This window comes from Panicum hallii, chromosome 1 (assembly GCF_002211085.1).
Source record: "Panicum hallii strain FIL2 chromosome 1, PHallii_v3.1, whole genome shotgun sequence".
Taxonomy (NCBI): Eukaryota; Viridiplantae; Streptophyta; class Magnoliopsida; order Poales; family Poaceae; genus Panicum; species Panicum hallii.
Genome location: NC_038042.1, coordinates 45,339,393 through 45,352,669, shown reverse-complemented (window position 1 = coordinate 45,352,669; position 13,277 = coordinate 45,339,393). Strand labels below are relative to the sequence as shown.

The 13,277-nt window shown below is 48.7% G+C and overlaps 1 protein-coding gene and 1 long non-coding RNA gene across 2 annotated transcripts; one reads left to right on the top strand and one right to left on the bottom strand.

Annotated features, from left to right (window-relative positions):
• Positions 1-5,689: 5,689 nt before the first annotated feature.
• On the bottom strand, positions 5,690-10,953 carry LOC112897321 (anther-specific proline-rich protein APG-like). The gene is made up of 3 exons (XM_025965601.1): positions 10,943-10,953; positions 7,401-8,130; positions 5,690-6,594 (listed from the first exon to the last, which is right to left on the bottom strand). The coding sequence occupies exons 1-3, from the start codon at positions 10,951-10,953 to the stop codon at positions 6,556-6,558; spliced, it is 780 nt and encodes a 259-aa protein (XP_025821386.1). The 3' UTR covers positions 5,690-6,555.
• Positions 10,954-11,450: 497 nt separating this feature from the next.
• On the top strand, positions 11,451-12,688 carry LOC112874597. The gene is made up of 3 exons (XR_003225007.1): positions 11,451-11,546; positions 12,015-12,113; positions 12,217-12,688. It is a non-coding gene; the product is annotated as an uncharacterized LOC112874597 (long non-coding RNA).
• Positions 12,689-13,277: the final 589 nt, after the last annotated feature.

Sequence of the window (13,277 nt, the reverse complement as noted above, 5' to 3'; positions counted from 1 at the left end):
GGAGTTGTACTGGAAGTATCAATCTCCAGGCACCAATAGAAAATGTCTCCAGTTGATCAAGGATGAAAACGATGTAGATGCTCAATATTCCAAGAATTAGGTACCTCCTGACCATCAAGATACTATAAGCGATAAGATCTAGGGCCCGTAACCTTGTGCACAATGAAAGGTCCTTCCCATCGTGAGTTAGGCTTGTGTAGCCCGGTATCATCCTGAATTTATCGAAGAACCGTATCTCCAACGTTGAAAGAGCGTTGTTGAATGTTCCTGTCGTGGTAATGACAAATTCCTTGTAAGTAGCGGGCCGACTGGAACAACACATTGCATCGGATTTCCTCAGTTGAGTCAAGCTCGAGATGTCTTGCAGCGTCAGCTTCGCCTTCCTCAAACAGCTCCAGTCGTGGAGACTTCCACATCACGTCAGCTGATAATATAGCTTTAGACCCGCATACGAGAAAGAAAGGAGACTGTCCAGTGGCTTTGCTTGGTTGTGTGCGAAGCCCCCAGACTACTGATGAGATCTCATCGATCCACTTGCCGTCCTTTTTGTTGTTCTCGTTATAGAGTCTATTGTTCAATCCATCAAGAATCAAGCTGTTGGCGCGCTCAACCTGGCCATTGGCCCGCGAGTGAGCCACTGAAACATATTTGACTTTAATGGATCTACGTTCACAAAAGATCCAAAACTGAAGTGAGTGGAAATTGGATCCAAGATCTGTAATGATAGAGTTGGGGAAGCCAAAGCGGTGTAAGATGTTGCAGATGAAAGTAACCACTCGATCCGCAGAGAGCGTTGCAATTGGTTTGTACTCAATCCACTTGGTACACTTGTCGATGGCCACCAACACGTGTGTGAAACCTCCTAGCGCAGTTGTTAAGGGCCCTATCATGTCCAGGCCCCAGCATGCAAACGGCCATGATGGTGGTATGGTGATGAGGTTATGAGCCGGAACATTAGGCTGTGTGCCAAAGAATTGGTAGTTGTTACACCGGTGAATGAGTGCTTTGGCATCTGCCAAAGCAGTCGCTAGTAGAAACCAGATCGAAACGCCTTGCCGACTAGTGTGCAAGAAGCCGCGTGGTTCCCGCACACGCCTTCATGAATCTCTTGTAGTATCTCTTTGCCCTCCTCCGTGCTGACACACTTCATGAGTATGCCTGATGCTGATCCACTCTTGTATAGGTTACCCCCGACTAGAACATACCCTTTGCTGCGCCTTAGGATGCGAGTAGCTTCAGCAGTTTTTGGATCGACGCCGGGGGGTAGTGTGTGCTCCGGGATGTAGTCGATGAAAGCCACCCTCCAGTCAACCTCAATCATCAAGACCTCTCGGTCGGGTTCCTTGGGACCCTAAACAATGGAACTTGAGTCTGGTGCCCTAATGGAAGGGTGATGCAACTCGTGACGAAAACTTCCGGTGGGACACTAGCTCGATCAGAACCTAGTTTTGAGAGCACATCCGCACCCACATTGTTGTCGCGAATCACATGGTGAATTTCCAACCCTGAGAACTTGTTCTCGAGCTTACGTATTTCTATAACATTGGCGTCCATGGTGTCCTTGTTGATGTCCCACTCCTTGTTGACATGTTATACCACCAGTAAGGAATCACCGTAGACAAATAGTCACTTGATGCCCAGGGAGACTGCCAGGCATAGCCCGTGCAATAATGCCCCGTACTCGGCTTCGTTGTTAGAGACCTTGAATAGTATTTGAAAAATGTACTTGAGCTATTCTCCTCTCAGGCTGATGAAAAGTACTCACGCACCACCGCCACCGAGCTTGAGTGAGCCGTCAAAGTACATGACCCAATGCTCTGACTAGTTGGTTGGGGCTTCCACTCGGTTTTCTCGCCACTCTGCCATGAAATCGACTCGTACCTGCGACTTGATGGCTGCTCGGGGCTTGAAGTTGAGTGTACGGGCTCACAGCTCCACTGCCCACTTGGAGATGCACCCGGTAGCGTCCCAATTGTGGAGGATATCCGACAATGGGAAGTCAGAGACCACCAGGATATTGTATGCATTGAAATAATGGTGAAGCTTTCTCGAAGTGATGAGTATACCATAAAGTAATTTTTGAATCGTCAGGTAACGAACCTTGGATTCAGAGAGGACTTTGCTGATGAAGTAGACTGATCGTTGCACCTCAAAGGTATGGCCTTCCTCCTGGTGTTCCACCACAATTACCGTGCTGACGATGTGAGTAGTCGCGGCGATGTAAAGTAGCAGATTCTCACCTGGTTGGGGAGCCATCAGGATTGGTGGCGACTGCAAATGGTGCTTGAGATCTTGCAGCGCCTGGTTTGCCTCCTCGGTCCATTGAAACTTGTCGTGGTGCTTGAGCAATTTGAAGAAGGGTAGTCCCCTTTCTCCAAGTCGGGAGATGAATCGATCCAAAGCTGCCATGCAGCCTATGAGCTTCTAGACGTCCTTGATCGTCCTTGGGGTGTCCATGGCTATGATGCCGTTGATCTTCACCGGGTTTTCTTCAATTCCTCGGTGACTAACAATGAACCCGAGTAGTTTTCCTTGTGGCACACCAAAGACGCATTTCGTCGGGTTAAGCTTCCATTAAAACTGTCGCAAGCTATTGAATGTCTCCTCGAGATCAGTGATGAACTTGTCATGGAATCTGGTCTTGATGACCACGTCATCCATATAAGCTTCAATGTTGCGGTGTAGCTGGTCTGCAAGGCACAGTTGGATGGCCCGTTGGTAGGTGGCTCCTACGTTCTTCGACCCGAATAACATTATAGTGTATGTGTATGCTCCAAAGGGGGTGATGAACGCCGTTTTGATCTGATCTTCCTCCTTGAGAGCGATCTGATGGTAGCCTGAGTAGCAGTCGAGGAAGGAGAGCAAGACGCAGCCGACCGTAGAGTCGATGACTTGATCGATGCGTGGGAGCGCGAAGGGGTCCTTCGGGCAATGTTTACTAAGATCAGTATAATCCACACACATACTCCATTCATTGTTATTCTTTTTCAATACTAGTATAGGGTTACCTAACCACTCGGGTGGTACACTTCTTTAATAAAACCGGCTGTGTGTAGTTTTGCTAGCTCTTTCTTGATGGCCTCCCTCTTGTTGGGGGCGAAGCGTCGTAGTCGTTGCTTCTTCGGAGTGGCTTTAGGGTTGACTTTTAGGCAGTGCTCGATTAACTCCTTGGGCACTCCTAACATATCCGCTGGTTTCCACGCGAATATATCACGGTTTGCCCTAAGAAAGTTGACGAGCGTGCCTTCCTATTTGTCGCCTAAGCCACCCCCGATCAAAGCAATCTTGGACGGGTCGCCTTCTTGCAGCTGGATGGCCTTGATGTCGACATCGTTGGGGTTGGGTTTAACCCTCGACTAGCTAGGCCGCTGGTTGGAGATCTCCATCTCTGAGTTGTTCAGCTTCTGCGCGATCGCGAGTACTTCTGCAGACGGCCCTGGCACGCGTGATGTTGTGGCGTACTCGATCACTTCCTGGTCGTAGTCTTACGACTTCTTCAAGTCGCCACAGAGTGTGAGCACGCTTGTCTTGCCTGGCATTTTGAGTAGCAGGTAGACGTAATGGGGCACGGCCATGAATTTGGCTAGTGCCGGTCTGCCAAGGATGGCATGGTATGATGAGTTGAAATCCGCCACCTCGAACTTGAGTAAACGGTGCGGTAGTTGTCATTTGTCCCAAAGGTGACTGGCAGAACCACTGACCCGAGTGGTGTAGCCGCGTTACCTGGGATAATGCCGTAGAAAGGAGCTTTGCTGGGGGTGAGCATCTTGGAGATGTCCAGACCCATCTTCTTGAGAGTACTCGCGAAAAGCAGGTTGAGGCCACTCTCGCCGTTGATGAGTACTCGGGTTAGCTGTGAGCCCGCCACGACAGGGTCTAGGACGAGCGAAAATTTTACCGGCTCGGAGAAGCTGGTCCATTGATCGTCCCTGGAAAAGGAGATCGGGACCTTGCTGTATCTCAGAGGCCTTGTCGTGGTCGGCTCCAAAGAGAGTATTTCGCGCAGGGTTAACTTCTGTGCGTGCTTGGAGGGGAATCCACCGTCTCCGCCGAAGATGACGTTGACGACGTTCTTCAGGTCCTGGTCATCCTCTTTGTTCTTTCGCTTCCTACTTGAGGGGTGGTGCCTTAAGTGACCTGCGGATGGTGACGCACTCGAAGAGCGTGTGTCGCGACTTCGGGTGTATTAGCCATTGTTTGTGCATGACTTTCTCATATTCCGAGTCGTTGTTCCCCTACTTCTTGCCACGCGGTTGTGCTCGACAGCCGCGAATTCATGGTCTGGCTTGCGCTTTCGGGTATTCTCCGAGTGGATCCTCTGGCTCTTGTCGAAGCGGTCGCTGCAATTGCTTTGCTTGTCGTGGTTGCGCTTGGGGAACCAGTTGTTCTCCTCATCCTTTTGGCCAGCCCACCGTGCCATCATGTCGCGCAGCTCTACTGCAGTAGTCAGGCGATTGCGCCCGAAGTCGTGGTACGTGTGCTTCGAGAAGAGCCTGTTCTGGAAGCAGCGGATGACATCCTCGTCGGTGATGTTGGCAATGGTGACGCGCGTCTCGAAGAAACGCCGGGTGTAGGACCTCAAGGTCTCATTCATCTCTTGCTTCACCTAGGACAGATCGTGGCGAGTACCCGCTCTGATCATGGATCCTTGGAAGTTGTCGATGAAGGCCCGCTTGAGGTCCTCCCACGAGTCGATGGAGTTTGGCTTGAGGCTTTCAAGCCACATGAGGGGTTCGGACTCCAGAGCCACCGGGAAGTAGAAAGCTTTGGTGGAGTTGGATCCTCCTGAAACTTCAATAGCAATGGAGTAGCATCGAATCCACTGGCGTGGGTCCTGCTTACGGTCATACATGGGGATTCCGACTAGTTTAAATTCCTTTGGATAGGATTTGTCGGTGATGTTGGAGGTGAAGGCGGGGAAGCGGTCGCTGTCATCGTTGTCGTGGTGCCTGCCGGTACGGTCCCTTCACCTTGCTTCAATAATACACTGCGCGTTGCGACCTTCATTGATCTTCTGCTTAAGGCCGATCGTGGGAGCGTCATGAAGGTTGGCCTTGAGTGGATCTTAGCCTTGATGCCATGCACCACGCTGGCTGCGAGTGGGTTGTTGTACTTCTTGTTCATTGTTGCCATGTGAGGACGGGTGGCCCTCGTTGCGCTGGCGGTTATCGTTCCTCCGGCTCCCAGGGCCTCCTCTAGGGGTGCGACTGACCAGCGCGGTGCTCAAACCTCGAGGGCTGATTCCGAGTGGAAGACAGTGGATGTTGCCCATCGAGTTGCACAAGCGCGGGCTAAGTCAGATACTGTAGCCTTTGTATCTGAGAATTGGGTGGGAGTTGTTCGAGCTGAGACGGTTGCTTCTACGATGGCGCCAATCGACGTACGTACTCTCGATCTGCGACAGCAGCGAAAGCATTGTTTAGATCCCTTGGTTCGCGGGCGCAATTCTGCGCATTGTGCTTGCGTTGGGCACGCTTGGCATGCTTTACACGTCACTAATAGGGGTCATCAGTGACGCATTTTCACTAAAACATGACACTAATATATCATGAGTGACGTGTTTAGCTAATACACGTCCCTAATAAGGGTGACATCAGCGACACGTTTTGTTAGAACCCGTCACAAATGATGAATAAAAAACAAAAAAAAGGAATGCAAACGTCCATTGCCCATCATTTGCATTCCATCATACAAAACTAACATGCACTTTGATTTTTATTTGAGACCAATCAAAACAAGGCTTTACAGAGCATCTCTATACACTTTGAATCAATGTACAATGCCAACTAACAGCTAGCACTACCTATATACATATATATATATATACACATACATACATATATATATACATACATGTATATATACATATATATATATACATACATATCTATAGATATATGAATCCTTATCAAGCTTGTTGGTCTCTTGCAATGATTTCACCAATTTCTATTGACTCTTGTAGCTTCCACGTCCAAATCTTTAGCAGTTGTGCCATTTCTTTACTCCTTCAAATTCTTGGCACATATTAAATTATGCATAATCCATCAGGTTAGACTATCAAAACAACAAGACCAACTAAATAGACATAGCAAACTCAGCTCATATAAAGCATTAAGTAAATACAATAACAAGACAAGCAGAATACTAGAAAGCTCACCACAGTGCCACATTCTACTAACAAGTGCCACAATTAAGCAAATGATATGTTATTATACATGACATAGCATTCAGTAATCAATCAGATAGCGATTTGGCTCTAGCTGAATAAGGTCGCTGCTTCAAAACTGCATCATAGCCTAATCACAAATACAATGGCACTAATATACTTTAGCAATTGTGCAGAACTTATGTATTAAGGCCTCAGGAAATATAGATGACACTAGTATAGGATATAGATGAGATATGACATGTAGGTGCATGACCAAAGGAATTCTAGTCCAAGTCTGGCCTAAAAGGCAACATGATGTGAACAGGGTATTAGATACCAAACGCACAAGATATAGCCATATATACCAGAGAATGGATCACACGCCAATCAGAGTGACTCCAACATATTCAATGTGTAAACCTCCATGGCACGCAAATCTGGAATCCCTTCAAATAGTACAGCAGCAATCACAATTTCAGCGCTTAAACAGGCAGTGGGGTGTGTCAACTAAACAAACTTAAGAAATGAGACAGAGAGAAGAGAATCGAAGTTTGCTCACCGATTGGGGCCCCTATGTCCGAACTGAGGCGGAGGCCGTGGAAAACATCAATGCATACGTAACTAATTTACTCTAGTTTGATGTATGCAAAAGAGTTCTATGCTAGCAGGGATACATATTTCAAGTGGAGAACTAATTGGAACTACAACTGTTAGTTAGTACACAGAGGGGCACAAGTTTATGCACATTCAGAAAAATACAAGTTTGAAAAAAGCTATCTCATTTTTGTGTACAAAATATACTATTCATCTGAACCAATAATTTTTTCTTATACTCTTGATCTTTTCTATACAAAAGTTAACAGAAGATGATCTTTTCAAACTGATTGTTGGGCACAATTATTTAGGAACCCAAGACAGCTAATCTATCCATAGAACAAAAATTTTGCCAACCCAGAAAGCTGTTGATGCATAAACAAGATGGATTGCAAACTATTGAATGATTGCACGTCAGGTGCCTTACAAGTAAATTATCTACTCCTACATAAAAATCAATGGGTTGCCTTCCTATAGTCAAGATAAGTTCTGCCTATCAGGAGAAATATTGAGATACCAATAAGAAATAGAACCGTAGCTCAAGCTTCAGCCTTTCCCTTTCTCCATGGTAACGTCTCTAATTTAAATCCGTGAGACGAAACACTAAAATCGAAACCTAGGTAAGATAAAGAGGAGAGGGAAAGAGGGAAAATGTCACCGTGAGGAGCTGCTGGAGATCTACGGCAGCGGCAGGGTGGGAACCAGCGTAGCACCCATGAAGGCCGGCGGCGGCGGGGTGGGCACCAGCGTCGCACCCGCGGAGGCCGGCGGCGGTGTGGAATCCAAAGTCCTGCTCGCGGAGGGTTGACGGCGGCGAGGTAGGATCCGGCGTCCCGCTCGTGGAGGGTGACTGCGGCGAGGTGGGATCCGGCGTCCCGCCTGGCGGGGACGGGTTGTGACTCTTCACGGAGGATACCTTGCGCTCGACCTCTCGTGACTTGTATTGGACCGAGGGCCGAGGCAGCGCCGCACCGGGCGCCAACGCGCGGTGCAGCGGCCGCCACCACGGCCTGGGCGCCTGCTGCCGGGCGGCTGGGTGTGGATCTGTGGGCGCCTGGGCACGGATCCAGTGAGGGAGGACCAGATGAGGGAGGAGGGCGGCGGGCCGGCGGCGTCTGGCAGGCGGCGGCGCCGGCGCACGGGAAGGAGAAGCAGAGGGGGGCTGGGGGCCCACGAGGGACCAAGGTCGGGACTCGGACACTCGGCCATGGGGAGCGAAGGGATCAGGGTTGAGAGGGAGGAGGCGGCGCTTGTGGGAAGAAAGAGGCGCGACGAGCCGACGAGTGAGGGAGGGAGGCGGAGGGAGGAGGCGGCGGGGGCCTGTTTTGGGCCGGGGTGAAAGGCTATGGTGGTCCAAGCCCAGGTTGTCCACACAATTCCTATTCTGCCTGCTCGTAGATCCAAATAGTTCACGTTAATGACGCGGATAAAAAACTACGTCACTTATAGATTGCAATATTGGTGACGTATCTTAATTAGACCCGTTACAAATGACTTATAAGTATTTTTAGTGACGTGTCTTAGTGAGAGCCCTCACTAGCATGCCAGCTCCTGTGCTTAGGCAAAGATTAGTGACACGCGTCTTAACTATGGTTGTCACTAAATATTTTAGTGACGTGTTTTCTTTACACGTCACTGATTGATGTGTCTCCTATATTGATTTTTGACCTAGTGATGAGCCTACGATCGGATTTTGGCCGTTCGGTGTCGGTCTGGTCTAGGAAGACCTTTCTTTAGGGTACTCGTAGTAACTGACCCTGTCAGGCTATGCCGGAGGTGCTTCAATCCTTCGCTAGGCACAACGACTATACGAGGCATTTGCATGCTACAGCCAGCAACTGCGTTTCGTGACCAGACAACCTCTGCTATTATAAAAATTATTTAAAGTAACCCTCTTAATCTATATCTAAATTACCCATATAGCATTATAAAAAATAATTGCAAGTAACCCCTAATCTTCACTTAAATTACCCATATATCCCATTGTAAAAGGTAATCTAAAGTACTCTTAAATTTGCATCCACATCTATCATTACTAAAAAGATAATAACTAACCCCTAAATTTGCGTCAAAATTATCTTCTTGTGTCATTGTAAGAAAATTTCCTAAAGTACACCATTATATTGTTCTAAATTACCTAGTTACACCATTGTTAATATATAAAATAATAACTTATGATATAGAATGATGTGTGTCACGGCCATGTATGCAGAAGGCGATGTGAATATCGATTTTGATGTCAAATACATGACTCGAACTAAGATTTTAGTTAGACACAAGTCAAACACATATGGAGTGTAAGAAAACTATGAATGTGGTTGACTGAGTGTATAGAGTAATTGCTAATTATTAACTAAGGTCTATCATAATCAAATAAAGATTAGTATGAGCATCTATGAGTGTTGTGTTAGAATTTCAACAAATTAGAGAGCACTAGCAAGGTAAGCAATTTTGATTATCGTACAATCAGTCCAACCTGACTGCTAGGATCGGATCTGAATGAGTGCTTCGTTCTCCCAATGGCATTCTCATCAGTCCTAGGTCCCCAATGGCAATCAATATGTTGAGTCGGAAAGACGGGTAGGAGGGCTAATATGTCCACGGTGCTAGATCACATCGAACTGAGCTATGGTACGAATTATTGGATTAGTATTTTTCGAAGTACAATAAAAGCTCTCGCAGGAGTACGAACTGCTGGACTAGCATTTTCAATGCAATAGTCCTACTAGCTGTTTTCATTTCGAAGCAGTAACGTACGATATACTTTTTATCCTCCTTTTTCCCAAGTGTGCATTATTCATGTATCGATATGCGGTATCATTGCATTGCATACTGTCATCAGTTGCCGAGAGTGACATGCAAGCACGTAGGGCGCGCGCATCTCTATGTTGCTAGGCTGCTAGCTCTCCCGTGCCTTCCCTTGTGATGCGTAGAGAGCGGCATGCAGTAAAAGTTGTGATGGGTTTGCATGCAAGCTTTTAACTTTTGTGCATACCAGTGCGTTGCTACGGGCGGCAACGGTTATTTTAGAAAAGGCAAAATGGTATGGTTCAAAAAATATATTTTATAGGCATGATGTCTATCTTACTATCTGCTATCCTACATGTCTTATCTCTGAAATTTAATATGTCATCAATAGTAATACGTATATTAAATGTGAAAAAACAGCACGAAAGAAGAGCACTTGGTCAGCATGAAAGTATAATACAAGGTATGTATTAAGCAATAGAATGGGATGATTTGAAGATGCTAAGAATTTATTTGAAGAGCTCAAAGTTTGAAGAAAATGCTAAAACAGCTCAACACTTAAAATATTTCTAAGTTTGAAATTTTCAGTGAAAAGGGGCAGAGATGGCACCGTACTGCGTACCAGTCGTACCAGCCGGCCGGCCACCATCCACAGCGCCCTCCATCGGAACTCAGATACTCGTACTCTACCGGCCCATCCGTTCCAACCCCCCGTACGCACGACGAAATGGACCCATCTAGTTACGTACGCGCACGCTCGTCCCCTGCAGGCGTGCCACACGGCATAAATCATTCAGTACCTAGTACGGTATCATATATACATATACATCCGATCCCCCGGCGCGCGCGTACGTACTCCTAGGTATACCAGCAGTCCAGCACTGCAGCACAGCACGAACAGTCGAAGCCGGCCGCATGGTTGTGCGTGTGTGTGTGTGTGACTCGTGTGGCATTGCTTTTTTGCCCGGCGCGCGTACGTGTTTCCAGTCGGCTCGCGCGCGCGTGGTGGTGGCCGGCGCAACTTGTGGCGAGTTGGCGACCGATCAGCCGGCGGCCTGCGAGAACACTGAACAGGGCCGAGGACCGATAGATGGTCGGGCTGCTGGAGCCGCTGGATGCATGCATGCACTACCTATTGGAGTATCGGACTACTGGCCACCGAAAAAAAAATTAGGTGGGGACGGTCCCCAAACGCTCTCCCGTGCGGATCCGCGCTTGCGTGGACAGTCTGAGCATCTCACGGCGACTTGGTGGAGCGCCTCCTCCGCAGCGAAGGCTGCGTTTGGTTGGGCGTTTGGGGCCTGCGTTTGCGTTTTCAACGCACAATCCGAACCAAACGACCGCAAACGCACCTCAGCATTTCCAAACGCAGCAGCTTCCGATAACGTGTCTAGCCACAGCCGGTCGGGGGCACGTTCGCGGCGTTGGCAGCGGCAAGATTGAAGAAATTACCCGCCTGCCATCGTTTACACAGGTACCGGTTCATTCTTTTCCTTCATTCTCCTCTCGCTTCTCCCCATCCCGCACCATCGCGCTAGGGTTCTCCACGGCGGCCGCGCCCCTGCTCCCCCGGCGGCCGCGCCCCCGACCCCCGGCGCCGCCGCCCGCGCCCCGGCGGCCGCGCCCCCGCGCCCCCGGCCGGCTCCCGCGCCCCCGCGCCCCCGGCCGGCTCCCGCGCCCCCGGCCCCCGCCGCCCGCGCCCCCGACGCCCGCGCCGCCCGCGCCCCCGGCGCCCGACCCCGAGCGGCCGCGCCCCCGACCCCCGGCGGCCGCGCCCCCGACCCCCCGGCGCCGCCGCCCGCGCCCCGGCGGCCGCGCCCCGCGCCCCCGGCCCCCGCCGCCCGCGCCCCGACCCCCCGGCGCCGCCGCCCGCGCCCCCGGCCCCGCCGCCCGCGCCCCCCGACGCCCGCGCCGCCCGCGCCCCCGGCGCCCGACCCCGAGCGGCCGCGCCCCCGCCCCCGGCGCCCGCGGCCCCGACCGCCGACCGGCCGCGCCCCCGCCCCCCGACCCCGGCGGCCCCCGACCCCCGGCGCCCTCGCCCTCGCTTGTTGGGAAGGTAATTCCTTGCTTGCTGTGCTCGAGTGGATTCAGTTTCCCTGGTGTCGTCGCCTATCAAGCATTGCTACCAAATGCACTCTTTTGTACCATAAGCGTACTTGTTACTTTGTTAGTACAGATGCAGATTTTCTTCCATAAGCATACTTGTTACTTCGTGAGTGTTTCCTCTAGGAGACTACCCACGAATAAGGATTAAGTGCTACGAATTATCACTGATACTGTTGTAACTGTTTGAAGTTAAATACCTTATGACCTTACCTGAGCGGTAGATGTGGGCCTAACATTGGATTCCAAATGCTCTTATTCAAAATATTATTTCAATGAAAATGGAAGTAGATAACACAGAACAGAACATTCATATATTTCTCTTGCCCATTTGCTGACATACTGGTTTAGGCTTTGGAAGCAAAGCAACTCCAATCTTGTCATATGTTTGATTGATGTGGTGCCATGTTTCGATGGACAGATCAGAGCAGCCTCTGAGGATGCATTAGAAGTGGAGAAGACTACGAGAAAATGGTTGTCGATAATGAACAAAGATTGCAATCGCTTTTGTAAAATACTGGTTCGTATCTATCTACTTTTAAGATCGCACTGACTTTCTTTTATATACAAATTTGGACTGACCTGATATTTCTGTCATGGCTATGTTAAATTATCAATTGCAGAGCCTAGCAAAGAAGAACGTTGTTTCACATCCTGAAGCGCCACGGAAACAAAGAAAGATAAGTTTTGCAGATGAAACTGGAGGAATGCTCTGCCATGTTAAGGTTTTTAAGGATGGACAAACCAATCTTCTTTCTGAATGCCAGAGTGATTTATAAACGTACTAAGAGTCTGTTGGCACCAAGAAATTTGATCGAGAAAAGCAAGCTTGCTGACAATAGAATCAAACAAGCCGCTTAGTTGAACCAAAACAACTGGAGAAAGCTTCCATTCACTGTAGAACACAAATATAGGAGCTAGTGCATGTTGAATGCACAGTCTGTAATTTGCTGTAAAGTGATTGATGGCATTGTTGTGGCAACTCAGGCATTGTATTATCCTTGTATGTTTAGATCAAGAGTCCATGTAAATCGGCGGTTATCAGAATTGTTTGTTGAGAAGACTACAACTAATCTGTAAACAAGAATTGACCCATGTAATTTGTAGTTTACTTTAATATGATAGATGTTCATGTTTTTCTCTAAATTTAAAAAATATTCACTTCTGTTTTGTGGATGTGTTAAAATCAGAAATTAGGAGGGTAGTGTTTATTTAACGCCTTGATGACTTGCATTAGATTGGATACTGCTGGCTCCTGGTCCGTATTCTGAAATCGTTGAAGTTCTTGGTAAATGAAAATGATTAGCCCCACAAGACTTGCATTAGATTGCTATGTAGCTCACAACTCTTTTGAAATTAACAATGCATTTATTTATATATGTAATATAATTTCGTGAAAAACATGTCGCCAATGCAAAGTTTACATCATTACGCTCATTTTACATATATACAGCATATCAGGGGCATTACGGATATTTTACAGCAATTCACAGTTTCACAGCAGATTGAACCAAACGGCGTTCAGCTTTTTCACAGCAGCTTTCTCACAGCAGCTTTTTCACAGCAGCTTTTCCACAGCAGCTTTTTCACAGCTCACAGCCGAACCAAACGCACCCGAAGCTCGCTTGCTCAGCTCCGTTCCCAGGCGGCAGTGGCTCGGCTCCCACGCACTGGTGGTCTCATG